The 25,712-nt window shown below is 52.7% G+C and overlaps 12 protein-coding genes across 12 annotated transcripts; 7 read left to right on the top strand and 5 right to left on the bottom strand.

Annotated features, from left to right (window-relative positions):
* Window positions 1-1,451: 1,451 nt before the first annotated feature.
* Window positions 1,452-1,784, top strand: CORC01_12473 (uncharacterized protein; the record flags this gene model as incomplete). The annotated part of the gene is made up of 1 exon (XM_022624093.1): window positions 1,452-1,784. The coding sequence occupies one exon, from the start codon at window positions 1,452-1,454 to the stop codon at window positions 1,782-1,784; it is 333 nt and encodes a 110-aa protein (XP_022469407.1).
* A 1,385-nt stretch (window positions 1,785-3,169) lies between these two features.
* Window positions 3,170-3,454, top strand: CORC01_12474 (uncharacterized protein; the record flags this gene model as incomplete). Its single annotated transcript, XM_022624094.1, has 1 exon — window positions 3,170-3,454. A coding segment is annotated over one exon (285 nt), but the record flags the coding sequence as incomplete, so codon positions are not given.
* Window positions 3,455-4,267: 813 nt separating this feature from the next.
* On the bottom strand, window positions 4,268-4,894 carry CORC01_12475 (uncharacterized protein; the record flags this gene model as incomplete). Its single annotated transcript, XM_022624095.1, has 3 exons — window positions 4,268-4,547; window positions 4,633-4,778; window positions 4,841-4,894. 3 exons carry the CDS (start codon window positions 4,892-4,894, stop codon window positions 4,268-4,270), a joined length of 480 nt encoding a protein of 159 aa, XP_022469409.1.
* A 1,191-nt stretch (window positions 4,895-6,085) lies between these two features.
* On the top strand, window positions 6,086-6,949 carry CORC01_12476 (uncharacterized protein; the record flags this gene model as incomplete). The annotated part of the gene is made up of 1 exon (XM_022624096.1): window positions 6,086-6,949. One exon carries the CDS (start codon window positions 6,086-6,088, stop codon window positions 6,947-6,949), a length of 864 nt encoding a protein of 287 aa, XP_022469410.1.
* Window positions 6,950-7,282: 333 nt separating this feature from the next.
* CORC01_12477 (uncharacterized protein) lies at window positions 7,283-8,344 on the bottom strand (the record flags this gene model as incomplete). The annotated part of the gene is made up of 1 exon (XM_022624097.1): window positions 7,283-8,344. The coding sequence occupies one exon, from the start codon at window positions 8,342-8,344 to the stop codon at window positions 7,283-7,285; it is 1,062 nt and encodes a 353-aa protein (XP_022469411.1).
* Window positions 8,345-8,885: 541 nt separating this feature from the next.
* On the top strand, window positions 8,886-9,760 carry CORC01_12478 (uncharacterized protein; the record flags this gene model as incomplete). Its single annotated transcript, XM_022624098.1, has 3 exons — window positions 8,886-9,143; window positions 9,204-9,380; window positions 9,434-9,760. The coding sequence occupies 3 exons, from the start codon at window positions 8,886-8,888 to the stop codon at window positions 9,758-9,760; spliced, it is 762 nt and encodes a 253-aa protein (XP_022469412.1).
* A 410-nt stretch (window positions 9,761-10,170) lies between these two features.
* On the bottom strand, window positions 10,171-10,433 carry CORC01_12479 (uncharacterized protein; the record flags this gene model as incomplete). Its single annotated transcript, XM_022624099.1, has 2 exons — window positions 10,171-10,240; window positions 10,309-10,433. 2 exons carry the CDS (start codon window positions 10,431-10,433, stop codon window positions 10,171-10,173), a joined length of 195 nt encoding a protein of 64 aa, XP_022469413.1.
* A 1,186-nt stretch (window positions 10,434-11,619) lies between these two features.
* Window positions 11,620-14,171, bottom strand: CORC01_12480 (SPOC domain-containing protein; the record flags this gene model as incomplete). Its single annotated transcript, XM_022624100.1, has 2 exons — window positions 11,620-13,506; window positions 13,563-14,171. 2 exons carry the CDS (start codon window positions 14,169-14,171, stop codon window positions 11,620-11,622), a joined length of 2,496 nt encoding a protein of 831 aa, XP_022469414.1.
* Window positions 14,172-15,272: 1,101 nt separating this feature from the next.
* CORC01_12481 (proteasome A-type and B-type) lies at window positions 15,273-16,220 on the top strand (the record flags this gene model as incomplete). The annotated part of the gene is made up of 4 exons (XM_022624101.1): window positions 15,273-15,296; window positions 15,375-15,559; window positions 15,617-16,035; window positions 16,093-16,220. 4 exons carry the CDS (start codon window positions 15,273-15,275, stop codon window positions 16,218-16,220), a joined length of 756 nt encoding a protein of 251 aa, XP_022469415.1.
* A 346-nt stretch (window positions 16,221-16,566) lies between these two features.
* CORC01_12482 (PAP2 superfamily protein) lies at window positions 16,567-17,680 on the bottom strand (the record flags this gene model as incomplete). The annotated part of the gene is made up of 4 exons (XM_022624102.1): window positions 16,567-17,267; window positions 17,328-17,421; window positions 17,484-17,540; window positions 17,609-17,680. The coding sequence occupies 4 exons, from the start codon at window positions 17,678-17,680 to the stop codon at window positions 16,567-16,569; spliced, it is 924 nt and encodes a 307-aa protein (XP_022469416.1).
* A 544-nt stretch (window positions 17,681-18,224) lies between these two features.
* On the top strand, window positions 18,225-19,925 carry CORC01_12483 (WW domain-containing protein; the record flags this gene model as incomplete). Its single annotated transcript, XM_022624103.1, has 1 exon — window positions 18,225-19,925. The coding sequence occupies one exon, from the start codon at window positions 18,225-18,227 to the stop codon at window positions 19,923-19,925; it is 1,701 nt and encodes a 566-aa protein (XP_022469417.1).
* Window positions 19,926-20,816: 891 nt separating this feature from the next.
* On the top strand, window positions 20,817-21,739 carry CORC01_12484 (uncharacterized protein; the record flags this gene model as incomplete). The annotated part of the gene is made up of 3 exons (XM_022624104.1): window positions 20,817-20,859; window positions 20,912-21,264; window positions 21,329-21,739. 3 exons carry the CDS (start codon window positions 20,817-20,819, stop codon window positions 21,737-21,739), a joined length of 807 nt encoding a protein of 268 aa, XP_022469418.1.
* Window positions 21,740-25,712: the final 3,973 nt, after the last annotated feature.

Here is a 25,712-nt window from a genome sequence, read left to right on the forward strand (position 1 = left end):
GTTGTTCATATCGATTATGAAGATATGGGTCGGTGGTCATCGTTCATATGGACCTCAGTGGTGTGTAAGTGGAGGCAATGGGCAGTGGTTCACCCATTATTGCTCCCACGTCTCGAACAGGGAATAGTCGAACATGGCCATGACAGCGGCCTGTTGAATATGCATCATGTAGGTGCTCATGTGAGAATGTACGTGTATAGTGTAGCGCGATGTAGTGAAGTGTATGCGTATGGAGGCATGTATGTGTGCCAGTCCTGACAACACATCGTGCGGGTCCCAATGAACGGCGTCGAACTGTTTGATAAAGTATAAGTTAGCCCAGCTGCCCCTCAGACTAACAAGATATGACTATGAGACATTAAGCTGCAAAGAAAACCCGAAATGACGGGTACATCGAAGTCAGAATTCGCTTTGTAGATGCCAATCACGAAAAACATCGAGGCGCGGAAAATCAGAAGACGATAATTAACAAACCTTCAAACCTCGAAACGGCTCAAAAAGAAACGAACCACCTCACCTTGGAGTCTTTCCGGTCAAGCAACATCGAGAAAACGTACCCCCATTACCCACACCCCCGAGCCGGGCCAACGAAAAGAGACCACTGCTGCCCAACCGCCATTGCGCCAAACCGTCAAAAAAAAAAAAAAAAGAGACTTCTCGATCGCGGTTGCGAACGACACTCTTTGTCTCTGCCGAAACGAGCTGCCAGGCGCACCACTGCCACTCATTGCTTGCTGGGTCTTGCTGCTGTTCACTGCTGCGACTGCTGCGGCCATTTCTCAATAATACTACAGTCTGCCTGGTCAGTTCCGTTTTGAACCATTCTTTCTCGATTTTCCTCTTCACACGCCCCTCCTTTACCACGGCATACATTTTCGTCCATCCCACGCATCTTCACCCCCATGACAAAAAAAACCCCCAAGCCAAAAGGCTACCCCTGAAAAAGAGGGACCATCATTGGACACAAGTGACCAAAACAGCATCATTGTGTACAGCATGGTATTGCATATGGTAGGGGAGGGGGCAGGAGGAGAAGGGGGGCGACCAACTTGGAAGAATTGGAATGGGAGACGAAAAAAAAAAAAGAAACATAAATAAAAGATGGCTAACAAACCTTTTGCCTGGCTGAACAGACTCACAAGGATTCAGTACCAAATCTAGCATTCGTGACTTCATACCCCCGAACGAAACGAACCACTTCTACTCCTCTCTCGGCTCTGCTGCTACCGCTCCTCCTCTTCCTCTTTGTCTCCTCCATTCTATTCTCCACCACATTGCCCATCGAAAAGCTGGGTACCCTCTCTAGCTAGCCAGACGGAACGGCCCTTCAGGAAAAGGGGGAAAAACCAACATCGAAGAAGGAAAGAACAGGAAAAAGGGACGAGAGAGAAGAGAGAAAGCAAAAAGAAACAAGAGAGAAGAAGACATTAGGGGGCGGTGCAAGAGGCAAAATGTGTTACTTTTATCAAACACGTTGGTCCTGCGGATATTGGAGATGGGGTCAGTTCAAACAGCAATGCAACAAAGAATACCGGACGGGCGAGACATGCGGACTGAAGCTGGTGTTCGAAACCATCACAAATCCAGACCGATGCAAGCTGTGCTACGATATGGACAAGAAGTATCGTCGGTTGCACAAGATGGAGGGAGACGTCGAACGATGGTATCGCGAAGGGAATCGCCAGGCGACTATCGAGCGGACGAACATTGAGATACAAGATGTCCAACGCCAGATCCATGAGATGAGCACTTCGCATTGGACCAGAGTGAGTACGTTGACCTGAGGGTCGTGGATTGTCTGGCTGCTGCTGGGCGGTTTGATCATGGTCCATGGAGGGGTTCCTATATGGATGGGTATGTTGCATCTTTTTTTTTTTTTTTTGGTTCGGCTTTTGCTTTCCCCTCACTTTCCTCTTCAAAATTTTCTCCATATATCTATACCCCTCGTTGGCTGGGCCTAGATGGTGGGAGTGGCGGAATTGCTGCTCAGGGGTAAGCCGAGTCGGGGTTGTGTGCGTGTGTGCCAGTACCGCTGTTTTCTGACTTGGCTCTACGACCAGTGGTTCTCGAGCCTCCCTTATAGAAGGAAGACGACGATATGACGAAACGGAAAGCAAAGTGCGCGGAAACAATGGTGCGGAAAATCGATTGACGAAGAAGATTGAGGGAAAAGGGGCAAGGCATGTCTTTGACATCTGCGGGATTGGAGAGGTTTCCTGTCGAATCCTGGCTTGGGGGCATTTCCAAGTTGAACCACGTAACGGCCGTTCATTCGCTGATTCTGCATCATTTCTGATTTATTTTTTTTTTCTTTTTATTTCCCTTCTGCTCTAGTTGAGCGGGCAGACGGAGGTTTCAATTTTCCACAGACAGAATTTTGAGAGGCTACAGAATACTGTATACTTTGTTTAACCAGGAGAGCATTTCAGCATGGTTAATTTTGTCCCCGTTTGCTGGCAAAGTGTTGTGTGCGTCCGGTGCCCGCAAGAGACCGCTTCGTGTAGGACGCGTTGTCGCGAACCCGGTCCGCCGCTTAGACGGCGACAGGGACTTGATTGAAGAGCCACTCAGGTACCTAGCTTAGTATGCATGTCTATCACAAGCTTTCCTTGGACTCCTCTCTGTCATTTCGAATCAGCTCTTGTCCTCTGCTGTGGCCATACAGAAACCCCTTTTCGCAAGCTCGAACTGAATGTTTCGGACCCAGAAACCCAGAGAAGTTGGATTCCGGAAATCGAATGATGCCAAAGTAGAGAGTGACAGTCACGCTTCAGGGCACGCCCAACCAAGGAGGGATTGATGAAGAAAGCTCTCCCACTTTTTTTTCCTGCACGGCTGCCCATCCAGCAGGTTTTGGTGTGCTTATCAGGTAAGTAAGTTGCAGAAAGCGGACTCTGCCGGCGAATGAGAGTGGCATGCGACAGCCAAAAGCGAAGGACAGCAGGCGGTGTTGCGTCGATCTGTTCTAGGTACAGCGGAAGTACGGCGAGTAGTGACCCTTTGGCAAACATCCAGGCCCCCCTTGCTCCTGCTACTTTTGGTATCTCGTTCTTCTATAGCAGGCTTGTAGAGTTCAAATCCAAAAGGCACGTCATTAGTTTTCACGCGTCGCCGTCAAGCAAGTGAGGCGAGACCCCGCGGCTTTGGATGAGCCCCCTCAAAGGCTCCCGCGTGTGCCCCTCCCATACTCCTTGTGGGCAGAGCACACCGGCAGGCGTACCTGTCGTCTGACCTGAGGCCAAAGTGGAGGGAGGAGCGGGAGGAGCAGAAAGAAGGGCCTAGCGTAGGAGAGAATGGGGACAGAGAGGGACGAGAAGGGTGGTGGGTTGTGTCGGGCTTCATGGGATGGGACTGGGAGGCCGCTCCATCTGGCCGCAGCACACCACCCCTCTTCATGCCGTCCATCCCACTTCACTTCCAAGGTACCATTTCCTGGACTTGTCTCCGCCAATGAGCCAGGGGAACCGCACAGACTCCCGCACAACCCTGAATGGCGGGCATCGGAGTCTTGATATGAGCCTCCAAATGCTTCCCTATTGTCCAGAGTTGATGTGCTCGTCCGCCCCGAAAGTCGGCCGAAATCCAAGCCATGGGTGTCGCTTCCAGACATGGCCCGGATTAGGATGCAACACTCCATGCCGAAGGGTCCACACTAGAAAAGGTAAACATCAGCCGGAGGTGCACGTGGCCATCTTTCAATGGGCTAGGCAACCCATGGCCTGCCGCTGAAGAATATTCGAGACGCAATCATTGGCCCGCCATGGTGCGAACCAGGGGGGCTCCAAAGTGGGATGGAGGGAAATTTTCATTGATTAATTCGTGGTCTTTTGGGCCCATCGTGTCCACCTTTCTCATAGCCTCGTTGTTGCCCAGATGTTTTATACAAGGGTTCTGAACTAAGTGCAGGGTTACGACATAGGAAATAGAAGGAGGGGGAGAAAAACAGACTGACGGAAAATGCGATATGTGAGTGACTGTGGATGCTTCTCTGGATGTGTTTGTGCTTGCTCTGATTTTGTGTGGGTGGGTTTTTTGCAAGCGTGTGTCTGCATACTATGTTTGGAGGGGTATCGAGGGAAAAGAGAAAAAGATGTCGTCACTCCATGCCATCCGTCCCATGTTGCCGTAGTCCGACGGGACCCTGACCATGCGTCGACCAATACAAATCTTGGTAGAAGTAAAGCACAATAATAAGAAGCATAGCTTAGCCGCCCTGGCCGTGAGCTCGGGTGGGAGAACCCGGGAGAATGCTTCATGACCAAGTGTTTCAGGCCATTGCCGCTGCTGCATCGGCAAATGTACCGACTAGGGGCTTGTCCAACTCGGTCTTGACTGCTGGTACGCCGTGTCGCATTTCGATCGTGTCATCTTCCTGAGGAAGCCAATCCACTTGGACACCAGTTGGGGCGTCGTCCTTGGACGCCAACTTTGAAAGGAGGTGTTGGTACCGCACTATGCGGGCTTCTTGCCCTGCATACGCAAATGTAGTCGGCGCAGGGCGATGTGCGTGATCCTGCGGGGCAATCTCGAAGATGTCGACCATGTTGCTAGGAAGACCGATGTTAGCACTCCCGGTCCTGACATGAGAGCAAGCCCGGCGTCCCGGAGCTTGGGTCGAGAGTCAGTACGTACTCGGACGTTTTCGCTACAACTCGCTGCAGAGCCTCAGTCTCTCGCTGCACCTCCATCGGGTCCTCTTGTCCATTGACGCTCTGCTCTCCGAAGCTGCCGTAGTGCACGCTGTTGGGATCGTCGTAGAGGAGTCGCGATTCTTCGTCCTGGAAGTCTGTCAGCCGCTGCATGCTACGCTGCAAGTGCGCCAGCCCGCAACGTCACCCACCTCGTCATAGACGTCCTTGCTCCCCCGCCCGAGGCATGACGCACAAATGCCCATCGCGAATCGAGAAATCGGCGGTCCCTGGTCGTGCGATGCGCTGTACTCGGCAGATTTCGTTCCCCGCGCAAGTCGAAGGGGGGTGGGAAGTCTCAGAAATAGAATGGCATAAAAGAGTGGACGGAGCTTTGCTACCAAGTAGTATTCGGCAAAGCGATGGCGTGAAGGACTGATTGATCGAGCGTGTTTGGATCATGATGCTGCTGGCAGAAAGCGCAAGATTGCGACGATGGAATGACGTTCTCATTTCGGCAGGCGGTCGGGTCTCGGTCGAGGAATATCAATTCATCCGCCAGAAACTCCACAGCGGGACGGGACGGCCAGGCCCGAGCTCCACGCAGCGTTTCTGTTGTTTGGGACGAAAAAAATGCTGGAGGACCCGGCAGTGTGTTCGAAACCTGGACCTTGCACCGACCCGACCTGGTGGTTTCCTCACTTAATTCTAGCAACGGACAATCGCCGAACACCAAAGCGGGCAATTCACTACGTCGCAGTTGCGATGCGTCCTGCTCGACATCTCTGCGGCGTCCCCACCTCATAATGCACGGCATCCATTGGCTTTATCTTTTGACTCGCGCAAGGCACACCTTCGGCGGATTATCTTGTCAGCGAAAGGGTTGAAGTTGAGAACTCTCCCTTGGGACACAGACATCAATATTGAGCCCTGTGTCACTCCTTTCCCTCTTCGCATCTCCCTGGTCCCTGAGAACGGTCTCAAACACACACACTATTGACTTGTGGAGACCCCCTTCATCGCCAAATGTGGCCTGACTACAGTCCATTTTGGGTTGAAGACTATTCGAGTGGAAGACGGCTTCATGACGGTGGAAAATGGTATACAATCTGGGACCCCCTCCAATGATTTGCAGAGGGACTTAGCTCCGGTTTTCTGTACCCACGGCCAGCTCTATTGTTCTTCGGGGAGCAATAGGTCGCAATACAGGGAAACAACATTCCTTCGTCGGCGGCACCAGGTGAAGTTCACCGTAACCCTCGTAGTAGATCGTCACGTAGTGTAGATGACGAACATATAACTCCATCTTCTTTCCAGACAAGTTCCTGCCTTTCTTGATCACCAGCTTCAACTGCCTTACTCATATCATCCAGCCGCAGCCTGCAATCATCGTGCAAGCCTCTTTAGTTCTCGCATTCTCGAACTGCCTGTTCCAGCCCTATCGAACCACCGCCACAATGGTCTACCAACGCAGCTTCCTGACTATGTCAGTCCTCTCCTTGGCCTCAATCGCCGCCGCTCGCCCCGATAACCTGAGAGGACGAACACCTCCGAACCCCAACACCTGCCCCTGCTTACCGGAAGGCACACCGAGCGTCATTACCAAGACCGAGACTGCCCGTGAGACAGTCTATGAGACCGCTTCCGCTTCTTTCGTCCAGCAGACCATCACCGCTACCCTCACAGTTACGCGCTCACCAGTGACCGAGACCGAGACCCGGACTGTTCGCGTCACCACGACTGCCGAGGAGCAGGAGCAAGTCACGGTCACCTGCACCGAAATCGTCAGCGAAGGCCCCGATGGCTCGGTAACGACCAAGACCAAGCCTCCCGGGGGGCATGGACACACCAAGACGAAGACGCGCACTGGCCATGGCAGCTCCCAGACAAGCGCGCCGGGCCACGACGAAGATGACCAAGCCACGCAGACGAACTCTGCTTCCGCGTCCGCAACGGCAACCCGTACCGGCTCAGACGATGGCCAGCCGACCAACAAACCTCCCCATGGGGATGACGGCGGCGATGATGATGACAACGGCGATGGCTCCAAGCCGACCTCAGCCCACCACTGCAACCACTGGAACGGCACCAAGTGCGTCAAGCCGACCGATGTCCCCAGCGACTCCGCCGTTACTCTCACAGCCACAACAACCGCGACGGCGCCGGGCACGACAACTGGCAACGCTCTCCCGACTTACTCGGTCTGCTCCGTCTCTGTGGCTGTTGTCACAGTCTACAACACAGTCACCGCGACTGTCTACCAGAGCGAGACCGCTCCTGTACACAAGCCTCGCGCGCCAACCGCATTAGTCGCCTGGTAGTTCGATCGCCTGCATGATTTCTAGTTGTGATATATGGATGGAGGTGTCCGGGGACGACATATTTATCCCTTTGGTAAGGATGGTAATGGTGCAAAAGTAATGTCTACTGTACTTAGTAGTTAGGAAGGATTTCCAATAATATCAAGTTGTTCACATCAAGCTCCAAAATGTGTAAATGACTGTAGGGGATACCTGGGGACGTTGAATTTACTAACAAGAAGTGAAAATGTAAGTTACAGTATTTATACAACACCAAAAACGTCTCAGTTACCCACGGAAAATATATTCAGATGGCAGGGATTGAAGACCAAAGGCAGCAGACAGGGCAGATTGTCATGAACGGTATCGAAAGCCCATGAAATCGTCCTCGTCCTCGTCGTCTTCGTCATCATCTTCCTCGTCGCCATTCACTTCCACATTTTCTTTGCCGCTGGCTCCGGTCGGCTTTTCGATAGGCGCAGTCGTGCCCGTAAAGCTCTGCTTCCTCAAAGCTTCCCGCTTTTCCTTCAATCTCCGAACCCTGGCCTCGAGCTCCTCCATATCCTCAAACTCCGTTTCCAGTGCTCGAGTAGCCTCCTCCTTCTCATCGAGTAGGTCTTTCTCCGCGAGCAGTCGTCTCTTTTCTTGTTCCTCCTCCTCCGTTTTTGCTGCCGCCGCAGTTTCCTCGGCTGTCATGGCTGGTGCAGCAATGACAGCATCCTCCGAATATGGCGCTGTTGCCGCAGCGATGTCCGCCTCAAACGCTGCCCATTCATCTTCGTCCACAATTCCTCCGCCCTGGACAGGCTTCGCAGCTAAGCCATTTTGCTGCGTTGTCGGGCCAGCAACATTCGGCTTCGTTGGCAGCTCCTCTTGTGGGATCAATGGCGATGGGCCGACGGGTTGCACAATGGGGGTGGAATTTGAAGATGTCGCATCCCTATGCGCAGGCGTGTGCGGGCGCGACGGAATCTGGATCTCAACACCCTGAACTGGTGTTGTGGATGTGCGGCGGTTCAATGAAGGTGGCGTGAGTGTGACGTCCTTGAGATCACGGTCTGACTCGCCGGCGGACAAACGAGCCGGAGTGCTCATATTGGTCTTGCTTCGCTTCTTCCGCACCGCTTCGGCCGTGTCCTCGTCTTCTATATCTTCATCCGAGTCGTGTTTCCGCTTGTTCGACGACACTCCGTCTGCGGCCGCCGTTCCGCTTGCGCTTGTGGATGCTTGTTGTGCCGCGGTGACCTTCGCCGCGTGCCCGGATCCACGGACATGGCTGTCCCAGAGAGATTCTGACTTGACCGCCTCGTGGCAAAGGGTACAGAGGAGCTTGCCCGCGTCCGAGTAGGCGGCATGAGGATGTTCGATTCGTCGAGCAGCACGTTGCTGACGGAGGAGGGATCGTACGTCGGCCATGGTCGGTGTGAACGCGTCTTGACGACACCTCAATGTGCGCAGATGCTACGCACACTCGTATGAAGTGAGGGCTCCGCTCAATGGCTCGTGGGTGTTGAAGGTCAGCAAGAGAGGTGAGCTTGTAATCGGGCTAAGAGTTGCAGCAACGCAAGCGATGTAGCGTACGAAGCTTGATTCTGGCTTGGGGAGTGGAGGTGGCAGGGTGCAGGCGCCAGGTGGAGAAGAATGGCACCAGTCCCAATCAAGCACAGCGGGGTGAGCCCAGATACCTTAGCTTTGTCGGTTCTAAGGTACCTACGTAGTAAACAGAACGCGCTGACGAGAGCCTAATCTTGTCTGCAGCTTCAGGGTCGCCTACATCCATGCGATTCGCAGTCGCATTAAACTGTCGCCCACATTCCTCCATTTCAACGCTATCAAGACAAACACGCCCAAGGCAATTCTCACGCGAAAACGAATGGGGAATGAGCGCAACCCATAGCCGACCTACGACTATCCAGTGCTTCTCAGTGATCACTTTGCTGACACCGACGGCAAGAACATGGCCGACAACCCGGAAGAGCCATCGCAAAATGCGCTGGCCTCAACATTCCCTAACCCGCCGCCTTTCTGGAGGGACTTCACGCCCGAGAAATTAGCCCGCATAGGAGAGCTGCGCAAGGCACAAGCAGAGAAGGACGGCGTTGCTATCAAGGACTTGCCAGCTCGCATACCAGACATCCCCGAAGGTCTCATAAATCTTCAACCACCGGCCGAGCCGCCAGCGGGAACTTGGAAAGTCTTGGGCGGGAACTATACCGTAAGTTTTGTCGACTCGTGACGATAGGACCAGTTACGGGGGCGCTGATACTCTGCGTAGCTCGATGACAAGCTTCCTTCTCTCGAAGAAGGCGAAATCAGGCGATTGGTGCCGGCGCATTCAGAGGAGAAGGACGGAAAGCATCTCGATCGAGCATTCGAGCTCAAAAAGATGACCAAGTCTCTTCTCTTGAACTTTCTCGAGCTCGTTGCCGTCATGGCTACGGTGCCGGACGACGTAAGTCCATGGTCACCTCCACCCCAAGAGTCTCCCAGACTAACCAATTCCAGGCTGCCACGAAAATCGAAGACTTGCGCACCCTCTTCATCAACTTTCATCACGTCCTCAACGAATACCGACCCCATCAAGCACGCGAATCGGCAATCGCACTGATGCAATCCAATCTCGATCGTACAAGGGCAGAGACGGCAGCGATTCGAGCACAGGTGGATAAGGCCAAGCGGGTTCTCGAGGGATTGGGAAGCCTTGACACTCCAAAGGTTCCAGAAATTGTCAGCTCAGTCGTTGATGGCGAGCTGACCCATACGGAGGCGGAGACTTTTGCCAAGACGAGAGAACAAGAAGTATGGGGAGAGGCGGATGCCCTGTTTCTCTAGCAAGGAGATGAAGTGCCAGATGCTTCGAAGGAAGATAGTGACGTGATGATGTCTCCAATCAGACAGGCGTCTTCCGGGATACGGATGATCGCATCGAAATTGGAAGGGTGGTGTTGGTGATGAAAAGCGGCTCGTAGTGTTTTTGGCAAGCATTGATACCCAATTCCATACCTAACTAAAGACGAGCCGGGAATATTGGCGCCGGTGAGACATGGCAATGTATCAGGGAACGGTACCGCAACGTCAGATTAGGACGGACGACCACATGGAAGCTGTTCATGGGATCGCAAGAATACAAGCGGTTGTGGAGTGAATGACTGGGACGATAGAATAGCCACGAAGGCAAATCATAAATTCACGCTCGACTGGCTTAGTGCTGGCGTCGTTTAAACCAAAAGCAGCAAACGGTATCAATCATCCACAGCGTCGCTAATCGCCCCGGCCCCAAGAGCCCAGATCCAAACGGAACTAAACTTTGCGCTGCCACAGAATTCCATTACATGACGGTGCAGGGAATGGGGATGCAGCAGCACTCGTATCCGTCGCACTCGATGCACTTGGTCTTGCCGCCTGTGGCCTCGGCGGGCTTGACGATGCTGTCGATGATGGAGGTAGCGGCGCTGCCAGGGCCGTTGCGATTGACGAGGCCGGAAGACGCTGAGCCGCAAGCCATTGTGGAGTGAAGGTGGTATTGGTGTTGGCAAGGTTATGTAGATGGAAAGTCTGCGACGTTGTTAGCTGCTAGTGTTCTTTGGCATTTCCCAAGGTACATCAAGGTAGGTTAAGGTACCTACGTAGTAGGCAGGGAGGTACCTAAAGGTAGGTGACGTTACGGCCGGGCCTTGTTGACTTACAGACGACTGGCAATTAAAGCGGCTGTCGACTTGGATGAGTCGTTGGGAATCGCAGATGTCGCTAAAAGGTCAAATCGTTGAAGATGTAGCAGTCTCAAGTGAATCAATCGTGTCTACCGTCCAGACCTAGGTAGTTTAAGTCAGCCTTAAATAAAATGCAATCCCGCGTGGCCCCCTCAACTCAATGCTTGAATCCCCAAGGCCCCGTGTTTCTAAATCCAGCAACGTTGTCGTCATGGCGTGGTGGGGCAAGGCATAAACCTGGCAGCCAATGTGGCTGACCCGTCTTCGATTCGTCGACTCTGCTCAGCCAACCAGTGGCCCTTTGAACCGGCTCCGGGGCCGGGGTGCACCGTCCATTTGACTCTTGAGAGCTGTTCGTCCGTGTCCCTGGCCCGCGGGGAGCACCCGACTGTGAGAGATCCACCGGGCGGGAGATGTGGGTTGGTGCCTGGCGAAAAGCAAGTGCTGTCTTTGAGTTATCGCCCGTTGGTTTTCTTCTGTTTCAGCCCTTTAATGAGTCGCAGAGGATGACAGGCCAGGTTGTTGACTCGCGACAGGCCCGGAGCTGGATATGACCGAGATGAGAGACCTTTGGCGAGCTTGAGTCTGGGGAGGAGGCATCACTATGGCGGGAATCAATCACAAGGCCAACAAGGACGTAAATGCTGTGTTCTGGCAGACTTGATCTTCCAGTCAATCAGTCATCACATTTGAACATGCCATGGCGTCGAAAACCATCCCATTACATCACAACACAGCAGCACACGAGAATCGAGAGCACAGCTTTGATTATGCCCTAATTCGATACAGCTAGATAATGAACTCCATAGCAAAACCTATTTAGCAAAGGCCCAAAAACCCCCTCACGAGGGAGCGGTATCTCCGTCTCTCAGTCCCAATACCTGGCGTGAAACCCAATAAACTGCTAGCTATGTACCGCGAATCAGAGGGTATATGCTTTTGCAAACCTCCTTGGTTTGTTCACCGAACAACAATTTAAGATTATGCCGACGGCGCAACCCCTTGGGCGCCTTGAGGCGCCGCGGGAGGAACATCACCACCTTTAGCAGCTGGTGGCTGCTTCTCCAAAAGTTGACTCAGATAGTTCAGGTCATCCCGTGCGCGTGGATCTCTCTCCAATATGCCGCGAATGACCTCCCACTCTGTTCGCGACATCTGGAAGGCTTGAGGCAACAGAAACTTCATCGTAGGACTGCTGATCAAAGGACCGAGAACCTCCTGAGCCAATGCGTGGCCCTGTTGTTGGCGTTGTTGCTTTTCGGCCTCGGAGCCACGAGCGGCCGCGTAGCTTGCAGGGGGCTGATTCGGCGGCACAACCTGGTGCGCTCCTTGTGTTGGGTGCTCCTTCACAGCGTGACCGTTGTTACCGCCAGAATATTGGCCTGGCTGTTGGAAGGGACCCTGAGCCACCGTTGGAGAGAATGCCGGGCCAGATATCGAGGGGTGTCTTGGGGGGAAGCCACTCTGTGTGGGAGTTGGCGCATTGGTGACGGGCGACTGAGCAGCTGCACCACTCAGTTGAGGCTGTCGGGGAGTATTGCGGTATACGAAGACGGCCAATAGCATCGGCTCCGTCCTCTTTTGAGGCACAAGGTTATCTGAAAAGTTGAGCATGAACTCTGGCATGTTGCCGTCTCCAGGCAGGACAGGCACCAGATAGGTGTCCCTCACATTGCCTACACCCTTGTCCCCGACGACAGCATACCGCTTTTTGGAGACAAAGTAATCAATGAGGGCTTGGAACTCCCGTCTTGAGACTTCGGAGGCCGGCGTTATAGCCACGACAACGATATCAGTCTGGTCAGCGTAACGCAGGCCACAAAGATACTCTATGGCCTTTTGTTCGTCGATTCGTCCGGCCACGGTGAGCTTCTTGGGGATGAGATTCGTCCAAGGCAACCCTATCGTGTTGAAGAGGTTGGCACCACCAACGAACCTGGCGGTGGCCGGGAAGTCAGCAATCGAGCTCATCACCAAGTGGCCACGCCAAACAACCTCAGGATCTGTCTCGTCCGTTGGCGAATAAGGCGGCGAGTCTGTCTCTTCCTGAAGAAGTCTATCCACGTCGGCGTCGACACCAGGTCCATGAATTGGCGCCGATGGCCGGCGGTTATGTGTGCCCGTTGGAGACTTGACAGTCGCATAGACCATGTTGATATCAAAGTCGGGATGCTTGGGGGAGTGCCGGGCTCCACGGGTATCGATAAGAAGACCAGTGTGGGCAGGAAGCTCCACGGAGTTCTCGTAATGCGATTCTCCATCAGATTTGATGCCGGACTGTCCCTCCCGACCGCTTGGCCGTCTAATGAAAGACCTTCCCTCGTCGTTTTGATGGAAGGAGTCATTCTCAACAATCTCCTCGCCCTTGTGCGTTTTCCTCATACGGGGACCATCTTCGGTAATAAGGATCGACTGCTTCTCAGAGATAGCCTTCAGCTGAGCGTTGGCCTCCTGCCTCTCCTTCGTAGCCAGCTCGTCGGCAGACATTATGGCTAACATTGTTGGCGACAGAGTGCGCTTTAGCAGGCGTTTGGTCAAGTCGCCGTTCAACTTCATATTCGCATACAAGCTTCGTGCCTGCATCGCGTACTGGCTCCGATCCGGGTGCGCATCATGAACTGCGCGTTCAATCTCAAGTGCCATGCGTTCCGCTTTACCTGCAACCGTAGTATCTTTCGGTAGGCTAATGGTCTTATCCTTGACACTCGCGGAGAGGATGCCGGCAATGGCCTTTTGTAGCAGTTGAGCAGGACCCTTGCGATCTTCGTGGAGATCCGTGACCTTCGCGTCTAAGTCGGCTGGTGCAGTATAGTTGACGGCGGGGGCTGCCTCTGGCTCCGAGACTTTGCGCTGCTTCGGCGCAGGCGTCTGAGTTTGGTGGGTTAGCAGTGACCTTCATGCGTTTCTGGCAGGGAGGAGCTTACCTTTGCTTCCTTTTCACCCGTCTCTTCTCGCACCTTGCGCTTGCCAGTAGCAACCTTGGATGCACCATCCTTCTTATCCTTCTTTTCCTTGGCGGGTTCCGAGGGAGCGGGCGAATCCTCGGCCTTGTTGCTCCTCGTGTCTTGCGACAAATCTTCTTTGGGGTCGCTGGCGCGCTTTCCGGCTCTGCCGCCCTTCTTTTTCTTCTTTTTCTTCTCGTTCTGTTCGTCCTCGTAGGCCTTCCGTCGTGACTCCCACGGGCGCTCACCCTGTCCCATTAGGGACAAGAGCTCCTTATGATCTTGAGGAGCACATTGTTCGCAGTAATAATTCTTAGGGAGGTCTTCAGTGAAGACACTCATACCCATGCAGACATTGTGCTGCCATGCGGTGCACTTGTCGCAAGCGATCCAAGGCTCCTCCGAGTCGCCGTCTTGCTCCGTTGCACCGCAGACACAACGGATAATCTCTTCCTCTGGTTCCTCCTCCTGTTTCTTCTTCCTCCCTCGTTTCTTGGGCGGTTCGATGGGTTGGTCGTCGAAGGCTTTGGTATGTTGGCCCTTGGTCGCGCGCACAGAGCGGCGAGGTTCTAGTTCTCCTGTACGACCCATGCTGATTAGATCTTGCTGAAAAACAATACGGTAAAGTGTGCATGTGCTTGTGTGGGTGTTTTGGGGGAAAGACGAGCGCGGTGGCTGGCTGCGGGGCAGCGCAAAGGTGGTTGCGATACTTACCAGACATAATGGCTTTGTTGCCGGCGGCGGCGGCGACGGCGGCAGGTGGAAGCGTTCAAACGTCTCCCTTTGTTGGGTAGGGGCGCGAAGGTATACCTTGGGGTAAGGGTATGGGATCTACTCCAGGCGTTGATGCAGAAAGGCTGGTGTTCTCTGTCTCTCTCAAGCATGCATTGGTTTTTATGGCAGAGCAAAAAAAGACTAAGATATGTGACCCGTCCAAGGTACGCGCGCGACGCAGGGTTCGATGCGAAGAGCGCAGACCGCGCGGGAACCCTTCCAATTGTCCGTCACGAAAGTTTTCCAGCACTGGTAGGGGATACGGCGTCGCGCGACACAATTTGCGACAACGAAATCAAGGCGGATGGTGGGTGCAGCGGTGTTCGCGTGTCGCTTTTTGGGTTGTGTGGGAGAGGAGCAGAAGGGAGCTTGCGCAAAGGTGGAGGTGATGTGAGTGGGTTGCGGTGCGCTGCGATAAAACGGCGCGAGGTTGGAGGCAAAATGCCGAACCGCCGCCACTTCCTATCATTATGTAAGCGTAGGAGACCACGATCTTGGGCCCATCGCTCGGTGAGATGTGCACGGGTGCCGGGGAGGCGGGGGTGCATTCTTGTGGCCTTGATGCCTTAGTTTTCGGTGAGAAGGTGGGAGCAGGCGAGCGTGTGAGAATGGAATTGGAAGGCAGCGGTGGAGCGATGAGGTAAGAGCGTCCCCGGCAAAAGCTCGGACCATACTTACCTCAGCCCTCCCCGGCGGCAGTCCAGGCTGGCGGCTGGCTGGTAGCGCAATGAGCTAACGCGTGCGTCGATTGCCTGGAGCTTCATCGAGCTACACCCAAAATCGTAGCCTTCCCTGCAGACGACCAACAACCATTCCGCCGCACCTTCACAAATCTCCGATCGTCGGCTTCACAAACGAGATTGACATTGCAATCGACTCCTCAGCTCAAGCCAAGTGACATCCGGTTGCTTGCCCACCATGTCTCGCAGATACGATTCCCGCGTAAGGCCCCTCCCCGCTCTTCCCTTGCTCTGCGTCCCCTCCATCCTAGCAGGGCAGCAAGCTCACATCTCATATTAGACAACGATCTTCTCGCCTGAGGGCCGTCTCTACCAGGTCGAATATGCCCTTGAAGCCATCTCTCATGCTGGAACTGCTATTGGAATTCTTGCCAAAGATGGTATCGTCCTGGCCGCCGAGCGCAAGGTGACTTCGAAGCTGTTGGAGCAAGACACTTCGGCCGAGAAGCTGTACATCGTCAACGAGTAGGTATTGCTGTTCTCACAAGTAAATTCCTCGATTCTGACAACGTCACCTTCTAGTAACATGCTTGCTGCCGTTGCAGGTATGACGGCCGACGCCAACATTCTCATCAACTACGCCCGCCAGGCTGCCCAAAGATACCTCCTCACCTACAACGAAGACATTCCATGCGAGCAGCTCGTCCGACGACTATGCGATTTGAAGCAAGGATACACACAACATGGTGGTCTGAGACCTTTCGGTGTCTCCTTCATCTACGCCGGCTGGGACCCTCGCAGACAATTCCAGCTGTACCAGAGCAACCCTTCAGGCAACTACGGCGGATGGAAGGCGACAGCTGTTGGTGCCAACAGAGCTAGCGCAGAGAGTTTGTTGAAGCAGGACTACAAGGAAGACTGCACCCTCAAGGAGGCTTGCGGTATGGCGGTCAAGGTTCTTAGCAAGACCATGGACTCAACGAAGCTCAGCGCGGAGAAGCGTACGTTATGCAACGACCAACAAATTCAGTGTACTATATACTAATGCTGCCAAACAGTCGAGTTCGCCACGGTTGGCCAGACGAGCGACGGCAAGATCTACCACAGACTCTGGACCGCAGAGGAGATCAAGGAACTGCTGAAGGAGCATGACCTGGCGAAGGACGAGTCCACGGAGGACAAATAATGGCATGGATGAATTCAAAAACATAGATGGGGCATGACGATTGCCCCCAACCCTGATGTACCAATAGAAGAATTGATGCCCCCATATGTTCCGGACCCCAGACCCCTGAACCCCGAACTGGCTGCTGCCATGATGTAAATGCGATGCCATGGTATCCCGAGGTAAACAATGAAATGACATGTATTGCAGAAGTATTACACCAAGTGGGGGGTCAAGCATGGTAAAGCAAGGCAAGAATGCAGGAAACACGAGAAACAAGGCAATGCTTAGTCTTACGGGTGTAGATGACTATGTCGACGGCTGCTTTGTTGCATTCGCATTCTACGAAGAACCCTGCTGATAGTGATTAGTATCTCTGACTATTTAGCTGGGTCATCTCAAAGCCTACGTCGGGTCGCGAGTCCCCAGCTTCCTCTTCGTCTCGCAGTCGGTTCCACCCGGTCTTCGGGTCTGATCCGGGATAGGGATGGGGTTCATGGCATTCCTTGGCAGTCAACTTCGGCCAGTGTCGCCGGTAGCTCCAGTATGCAACCACATAACCTAGCAAAGAACCCACGGAAACATCATACACATCGTGTCTGTAGTCCTCACAGCGGCTGATGGCAATCAGTGCAGCCCCCAGCAGTGGCAAAAGGCAAATGAGTGCGCGACTGAGGTCTCGGCCTCCACTGTTGTGCCGGAAGATGTGCAGCTGGCCAGCCAAGAACAAGCTCAGGAAGCCAAGTCCAGAAAAGGAGAATGACGAATGGCCCGAGGGGAACGACCGCCAACCATCGTGAAGGAGGTGATGTGCAGTCTCGGTGCAAACGTCGATGGTAACAAGCACATCAGGCTTCGTGCCAGCCGCCGGCTTGCATCTGGCCAATAAGTCAGGCCGCGGTCGGCCGACAGTGTTCTTGACGAGGTCCGTGAGAAAGGTGCCCATGATGATAGCGATAGCAAAGGACAGATAAGTGACCTCGTGCTTGTGAGGTGATGCTTTTGTGACAACATTGTACGCAACCAACACGCCCAGGGGGATGAAAAGGGCGTATACGAAGTTCATGTCTACACGACTTGTCAGTCATACTCTGGACGTAAAATCCAGACGTTCACCAATGCACCTACAAACAGGCACCCGCTCAACTTCGGCATGAGGGTATGATATATGCAGATCGTTGATGAAGAACATGCGGTGGAAAGGCTCGATGAACAAGAGCATCTCAAGAAGTAATCAGCGCTTGGAACCGTTTCATAGGCAGGCAGGCACCATGGAAGACCTACCACGATCCATCCAGCAAGGAGAATCGAAAATCCGAGGTAGTCTGGCGCATGAGTTCTCTGTACTTAGTCAGATGATCTGGCAGCCTTGCGTGTTTGTGAGAGATGAACACGAGCGACTACGCTACCTTCCAAAACCTGGAGAATGCGGATGCAACAGCATTGCCGCTTGAGCCACTATCCCGGCGGCCTGGTGCCATCTTGAGCAGTCACCGTCTTCGAGTTGCACGAAAGGCCGTCCGGAACATCGACAACTCCTTGCTGCGGCGATGGATCTTGACTGAGAGCGCTGCAGCAGTGGAAATGCAAGAGCCTTGGTCAATGAGCCAACGTGGGCCAAGTCTGTAAGAACAAAAGGAGCGACGTGAGACAACGGAACTTTGAGCAAGCGTAGAAGACTAGCAGCAGTCACTTGATCAATTTGCAGATCCCCCAGCCAATTCTCCCTAAGGTAAGGTAGGGCGAGCTGTCCAGCTTGAGTGAGCTCGAAGGGGGTCGTACTGCGGTGTATGTGGCGTTTTGATTGGGGGATGTGAGCTCGTGAGCTGTGACGCTTCCCCGGGGCCAGCGGCAGGGGTACCTACGAACTCGGTGTCTGTTATCTTATCGCATTCCCGAAGATTCTCCGCCACGATCCGTCCCTCGTACCTATCTAGACCTCTAAAAAACAACAACTTATTTGCGATCATGACCTGAAGGCTAGCATCACAAACACCACGAGTGCGCCGTTCCGCCTTACTCAGTATGCTCAGGTCGACATACAAGCCATCCGCAAACACTGCGGTGCCCCCGCCCCTTCTCCCCGGATGGACAGAGCACACTGCGCCGAGTGGACATAAGTACTACCACAACGCCGAGACACAAGAATCGACATACACGAGACCTAGTGCTCCGGACGCTGCTTCCGCACCGTCGGCGGCTTCGACGAGCTTCTTCCAATATCAGACCATTCCCCAGCTTTCCGATCCCCACATTGCAAACGCATATCTTGCACAGTACAATGCGCAAAACCAACCGCCACCACAGCAGGGAGGTTTTGGTCACGGAGGCAAAGCAGGGAGGGACGGACGCCCGCGCCCCGAACCACTGGACAAACCGAGATCCAAAGTCGCGATTCCCGGATGCGAGCCTTGGCTTCTAGTCGACACAAAGTACGGGCGCCGTTTCGTCTATAATCCTGAGAAGAATGCTAGCTACTGGCGCATACCAGACAAGCTCACAGCTGGTATCTTGGAGGTGGACAAGGCCAGAATTCGCGAGAAAGCGGGGATCAAAAGCACCGCAGAGACAGCCACGGAGGGACCACCGACAGCCCAACCCCGGCCAGCCCCAGTTGCTACGGAATTCCCGACCTATGACGTCAATAATGACAGCTCAGAGTACGAGGAAGTCGAGGTTACAGATGACGAAGGTGAGGACGAAGATGGAGAGGACGGGCCTGCCTCCAAGCGTCAGCGCACAGAAGATCCGGCCGATGACGCACCTGTGGAATTCAGTGAAGCGGATATCGCATTTCAACTGCAAGCAATGGGCGATGCATACGGACTGGACCCCGGAGAATATGACGACGGCAATATGGACGAGTGGCCTGAAGGCGCAGAGGGAGTAGAATTTTCGCAAGAAGATGCCGCTGCGCTTTTCAGAGATTTACTGGAAGATTTCAACATCAGCCCCTACAGCACGTGGGAGAAGCTGATTGAGGATGGGCACATCGTCGAGGACCCGAGATACACTATTCTCAATACGATGAAAGCACGGAAGGAAACCTGGTCAGAGTGGACCAAGGACAAGATTAAGGAAATCAAGGAACGTCGGGCCAAAGAAGAGAAGAAGGATCCGCGGATACCGTACATGACGCTACTGCAGGAGAAAGCGTCGCCCAAGCTCTTCTGGCAAGAGTTCAAGAGAAAACATCGGAAGGAACCGGCCATGACGGACCCCTATGTAAAGGATAAGGACCGTGAGAAGTGGTATCGCGAGCATATCAACCGTCTCAAGATACCCCAAGCCACGCTGAAAGCAGACCTGGTCACGCTGCTGAAGTCACTGCCACTTTCTGCACTGAACAACAAGACGAATATGTCACATCTTCCGCCACAGCTACTCGTCGACATCAGATACATTTCTGTGCAGCCACAAGCGCGGGATCCTATGATCGAGGCGTACATACAGAGTCTGGGACCACCTCCAGAGGGTGATGCAGCCGAGCAAGAGGACGAAGCAACGCGCAAGGCTCGGGAGGCCAGAGATCGGAGAGAAAAGGCACTGCGAGAGCACGAGGAAAAGGTTGCAGAGCGAAAGAGGAGACAGCAGCGGAACCTCGATTTGGGCAAGACCCGACTCCGAGAGGAAGAGCGCGAAATCGAACGAGCGATGCAGGTTGGCAAGCGTGGTCTGCAGAGCCAGTTGGCGAGTGCCCAGAAGAACGATCAGCCTGATGCATAAATTACTGTGGCTGGGCTGATTGACAATAGACAGAATTGCAATTTCAGCAAACCAGACGGCGTCTCATCAAAACCAACGTCCATCTTTCGGCGCCTGCTGTGATAGGTTGGTCTCGCCCCAGGCCGGGCTTGGCACTAACAACGCAGCCAACCCGTTGATATTTCACTCCGCCGACTGCTGCAGGAACCGGGTTTCAAGCACGGCCACAATGATGTCTTTCTCACCACCCAAGCCTCTCATGAGTCTCATCACATCAACTTGACTCGCAGACGCGTCATACAAGCCAGACCAACAACCTTTGGCGGAACGCTCGTCCAACTGTTGAGTTGAAACTTTTCGCTCCTTCACAGCCCTGATGCTTTCAAACACAGTCAGCGCAGTCATCATACGAACGCGCTGCCTGCGGTTGAAACAATAGACTAGTTGCTCCTCCTCCCCTCCCAGCCACATCCAGCGTCATTCCCTGCTCTTCCGTCCCTTTTGATCATGAGAAGAAACATACTTTGATGCATGAGAAGGATCAGTTCGGATTGACACCTCTTGCTGTTCCTGCCAGGGCACTAATGACACCATCTGGTGTCCTCGTGCACAGGATCGACTGAAAATCGGCGGCCCACCCATTGGCTCGTCGGCCACGTCGGTCATCTCGGTCACAGCACACGCTGACCGTGCTCGCACATCCCCAAGCGCACTCCGTAGTCAGACGAAGTACCAAGTGATGGAGCATTTTGCCATGTCAATTAGTGTCATGTATGACAGCCGCACTTGCTTTTTTTTCTGGAGAGCCCGACCTCGTGTCTTTTAGTATAAGCTGTTCCTCTGTTCATTTGGTAAATTTTGTTACATTGAACCTCTGCTTTGCAACTCAAAACAAGAGGGCAACTACACACAATGGGCGCAACAACATTCACAGTATTTGGCCTCGTGGCCTTGGGTAGGGTTCAATGTCCATCTATCAATCTGAACACGACTGACATGCGAACCAGCTTCGGTAGTAGTAGCACAACAGTTCCCAGGGAACTTTCCCGGCAGTGGGAATGGCAATGGATTCGGGAATGGAAACGGCAATGGTGGCAATGGCTTCGGGGGAAACTTCAACAACTTTGTTGGCTTTAATATCCAGGAAGCGATGCATACGCGAAGGATTCACGGCATATTAGGGACAATCGCATTCGTCATCGTCTTTCCCATCGGCTCGATCGCCATGAGAATTATTCCCGGACGCTTCAGTTGGCTTATCCACGCCCTGATTCAGATGGCCGGTTTCGTCCTTTATATCGCGGCTGCTGCTCTGGGTATCAAGTTGACCCAAGAAGTTACATTTGGTGGAACAAGTCTGGTGAGTCTCTCGTTTGCCCTCTTTGACACTTTCGCGGCCCCATCCTGATAACATTCTTGGATAGTACGAGATAAGCACCATCAACTTCCACCCAATCATCGGCCTCGTGCTCCTGGCCATCTTCTTCTTCCAACCCATCTTTGGCTACATCCATCACGTGCAATTCAAGAAATACGGTGTCCGCCAGATCTGGTCACATATCCATCTGATCATCGGCCGCCTTCTTATTCCCCTAGGCATTATCAACGGTGGTCTCGGCTTATACATCTCCAACTCTCCCAAGGAGTTCAAGATCGCCTATGCAATCCTCGCTGCCGTCTTCGGCGTTGCCTGGATCTTTATCTCAGTCATCAGCGAGAGCCGCCGTAGTCGCCAACCGGCGGTTGTGGTCGTCGAGGAGCACAAACTCAGGAAACGATCTCGTGGTCTCAACAGCGGAAGCCGGGGTTCCTCCGATTCGGATCCGAAGATTTGAGGCTTTGGGATGGTGGACTATAAGTCACGAAGAGTCTTCTTCACGAGGGGATCCTACCTTGCCTTCATGGATGGGAGGCTGCGGGCGATTGAGGTATGATGGAGATAAGATACGACGAATAAGTTCCTTGGCGAAGCAGAATATTTGAAGTTGGCGAATAAGGTCTTATGCCTATTATGCTGGATGCGGCGTTTATTTCTTTACGACAGAGAGCCAAAACATTATTTAAACTACTCTCGACAAGAGTGCTTCGCAACTTCACTGCTAGTGATCATCAGTTTTGCAACATGTAAGAGGACTTGAGACCTGTCTTTTGAGTCTTTCTTCCAGGTTCAAGTAGCACCCGCCCCATGAAAAAGACTTTTGGGAGAGACATATTTCAATACTGGCTTACTCTCGAGACAAAACCCTGCTTTTCAGCTACAGCGAGTGCCAGCAGTAATGGCTCAGCACACTATCTCAAACACAGTTCCATTGCTTCACACATGGTGACTCCATTACTCTCCCAAGTGTTGCAGCTGGAGACACGTCAAGTAGCTTGCCTTGTGTGTTAAGTCAAATGAAACTTTGATATCATTCGAGGTTGACTTGGACCTAACAAGATCCCGGCCTCGCAGATGATAACTCCTCTGAAAGGTAAAATTTTTTTCACAATTCGGCAAACATGTTGATGGTTCCAGGATGGAATCCCTACCTATCTCAGTTGAGCCAGGGCCGACCTAAGGAGAAAGATTTCAAAGAACACGGGAACTTGTTGCAATTGCTATGCCGCAGCGTTTAATGGTAGCTAGCCGGCTCAACTCTCATTCTTGGCCCAATGCTCTCTGCGATACAGGAATCGGGAATTGCGATGATTCAAGTTCTTCGAAAGACTTAAAGTATTTACTGTATGACTAGAAGCTCTAGCTCACGAGTGGAGAAGCGCAGGCTGTGAAATAATTCAAGAGGTCGAAAAATCACTCCCGTGAAAATCTTCTTGCCCAACGCCATCGCAGACTCACGACAAGAAAAGCTTCGTAGGAATAGTTTACAACTGAGAAATCAGAATATGATTCAAGATCATCGACAGATATTACCCAAGCATCAGAGAGCCAGGAAAGACGGTGTCTGTTCGGTGTCTGTTGTGGCTCTTGGCTACTTTGTGTACGGGCTGTTGACTGAATCACATCCGCCAATATCGAGCTAAATCTGAGCAACTTGAAGCTAAGATAAGGTATTCAGGACAACTAGAAACCTGACACCGTCTGAACGTTTGGAGATACCATCCCTTTTAACCCTTGAAGACACTGTAGAGTCTGTCATCAAGATAGGACAACAAACTTACAAAATTCGCTGAATTTGCCGCCTTGGACAGAATTGATCACCCATCCACCTTCACTATACTAGTAGTCTTGCAGTCCTCAGTGGTCGGGATGGCCCAGCCTATTACGTTAGGCAAAGGTCGAAGTCTAGCATCGGACTCGCTTTCGGGACCAGCTTTAGAACATAAGGGACGAATGAGAGCTTCGCATCGATAAAAATAAAGAGGACCAGTTCGAAATTTTTCTTTGGAGGAAAAGAGAGAGAAGTTTTTCTCTAGAGTCACTTGCTTATGACGAGAACCTCGACGCATTTTGAATACTACATTGCAACGCCAGGGGAAGAGCTTACATGGAAAGTGGGACAAAAACACAACAATGTTCGTGCCCTGCTGCTAATTTGGCGCAAGCCCATGAGTCAACACAGGACACTTTTCCTTCCTCCGGGCTAGAATGATGAGGAGACAGCAAGCCAGGATGTGTTGCTATCTAGAGACACTGAAAAACATAGTCAATCGACATAATTGGGATTCTGTATTGATGAGACGCTTCTTTCGAAATCTACTGTCACTGGACAGGATACCACAGCTCATGACAATCATTTTCCCGGGCCGGCATCTTCAACGCTTTTGCGGTGATGGGTAACAAGTTGGGGCAAGTTTCCAAGTAAACACACGGCTGCTATTAGCTCTGCCAGGAAAAGGTCTCGTGCAGATATTGATGTGAAGCTGTTGTGGCACAGCGGAGAGAAGGGGTGATGCACCGCAGGTTCCGAGTCGTCGGACATGGCCCTCGTCCTTTGAGTCTGTAGACTTTCACCGCCTCCATACGGTAGCCAAAATCGGAGTTCAAACAGATGGCTAGTTCTCTGTGGTTCTCCTTCCAGGGCATCAAGAAAAATTTCTGAAAATAAAAAGATGAGCAATGATCACATCAATGGGAAACCATCGAAGGCTTTTGGGAAGCCGATGGAGCTGCCCAAGACAGCGCGCGGACTTGTGAACAAGTCACGGGGTTCGTACCCCAATTCGGTCCGGAAAGTGCTTTCACGATCCGCGAACAGCAACCAGACGCGAATTACCGAGCAGCGTAGCTCATAGTATCGCCGTCTTGTTCCAGGGCTACATTGTGCCCAAGGCAAGTTTCTGTGTCTTGGAAGAAATATGGTTGAGTTTGGGAGTCCTCCAGGAGCATCAGTAACCTCATTGATCCGCCGAAATTGTAGACAGAGTGGGCTGATTGCGAATGGTACACTAAGGAAAGGACAATGACGGGAACAGGAGGCGTTTCGACTTCGTTGTGGCCTGCGAAACTTGGATACATGACGTGAGGAAATAGGTCGCCGTTCAGAGGAAGAAATTTTGGTATTTGCATGCCATGACCGAACAAACATGAGATTATCGTGAGGGCCATACGTTGCGCAGAGGATCAGACTAGGAAAATATTGTACTTGCAGATTCATGAATCATAACATACAATTGGAGTCATCTGTTCTTTGTTGAAGTAACCAAGCACTACATCGCGTCAATGTACATGAAAGGTCGATAGGAACCACTTCTGTATCTGCCATTCTGCCAAAAAGGGATGGTGTTTCCGTGATGTCAGGGTATCGGAACAACCCCGACATTCCGGTGTGTTCTGGAGGTCCAGATTACGCGGTCCCAACGGCTCCAACCAACAAGACCCGTTCTTCCGAAAATGGGCCCTTTCGTTTCTGAGGACAAGGTAAAGATTCCATTTAAGGCCAGAAGCGACATCGGTCCGCAGAATGCTATTCGAGGAGGGATCCATACATATACTGCGTGGATCGTCGACTGGGGGGGGGTCTCCATGACACGTGTATTACTCAACCAACGCGACACAAAAGATGGATCGTACCACTTCGCATGAAAGGGCAGCAATGATCATCTGGTTAAATAGAAAATGAGGGAATGAACCAAAATTGTAGGAGCTTGGGAAATCACATTGTTTAAAACAAGACTCTTCCTCACTCCCTTGGTCCACCTCAACGCGGGAGCTCGACTCTTTGGCCACTGTCTTGCGTTGGTCTGGGCAAAAGAACGCAGGGCGTTTGGGCGAGACTTGTCAAACGAAATTCGGGGGCGGCCACCGCGGCTACTTCCATAGGTGAGCTGAAAGACTCCCCTATAGTCCCGTCTTAATACTCCGCAACGCATGTGCGTCGTGGGTTAGGTGCTGCAGATCGGGGTCCAAGGCAATCTATGAAATAACGAACCGTGTTGATCCCAGACGCTCGAGTTCCCAAGCATTCCAATCTTCCATAACTCGAGTTCACCGTGAAATGTCCACCAACCACGCCTACGTGATGAGAACGAAGACAGCTTTAACCCGGAAGAGACAATGCACTGCTTGGCCGCTATCTAAGATCTTGAGCTAGACAATGTCACCAAGCCTAGGAAAGAAAAGTGAGACACGCCAAAGCAGCGCCAATCGACAAGCTGGGATCTCGAACAAAAAACAGGGTTGACAGTCTCTGTGCGACATCACGCCAACTCCCTCCAGTCCCAGGCTCCCGGTGCTGCAATCGATCTTGCGCTGCATATTAGTACTGTCACCTCTCGGTGTGGATTGGGTCAGCTTGCCTAGGCATGCATGCAGATGATACCACCTGACTTCTCGTACCCATGCATCGAGTTGTGACCTGGAAAGCTTTC

Source organism: Colletotrichum orchidophilum (assembly GCF_001831195.1).
Source record: "Colletotrichum orchidophilum strain IMI 309357 chromosome Unknown Scaffold_154.1, whole genome shotgun sequence".
NCBI classification, from domain to species: domain Eukaryota; kingdom Fungi; phylum Ascomycota; class Sordariomycetes; order Glomerellales; family Glomerellaceae; genus Colletotrichum; species Colletotrichum orchidophilum.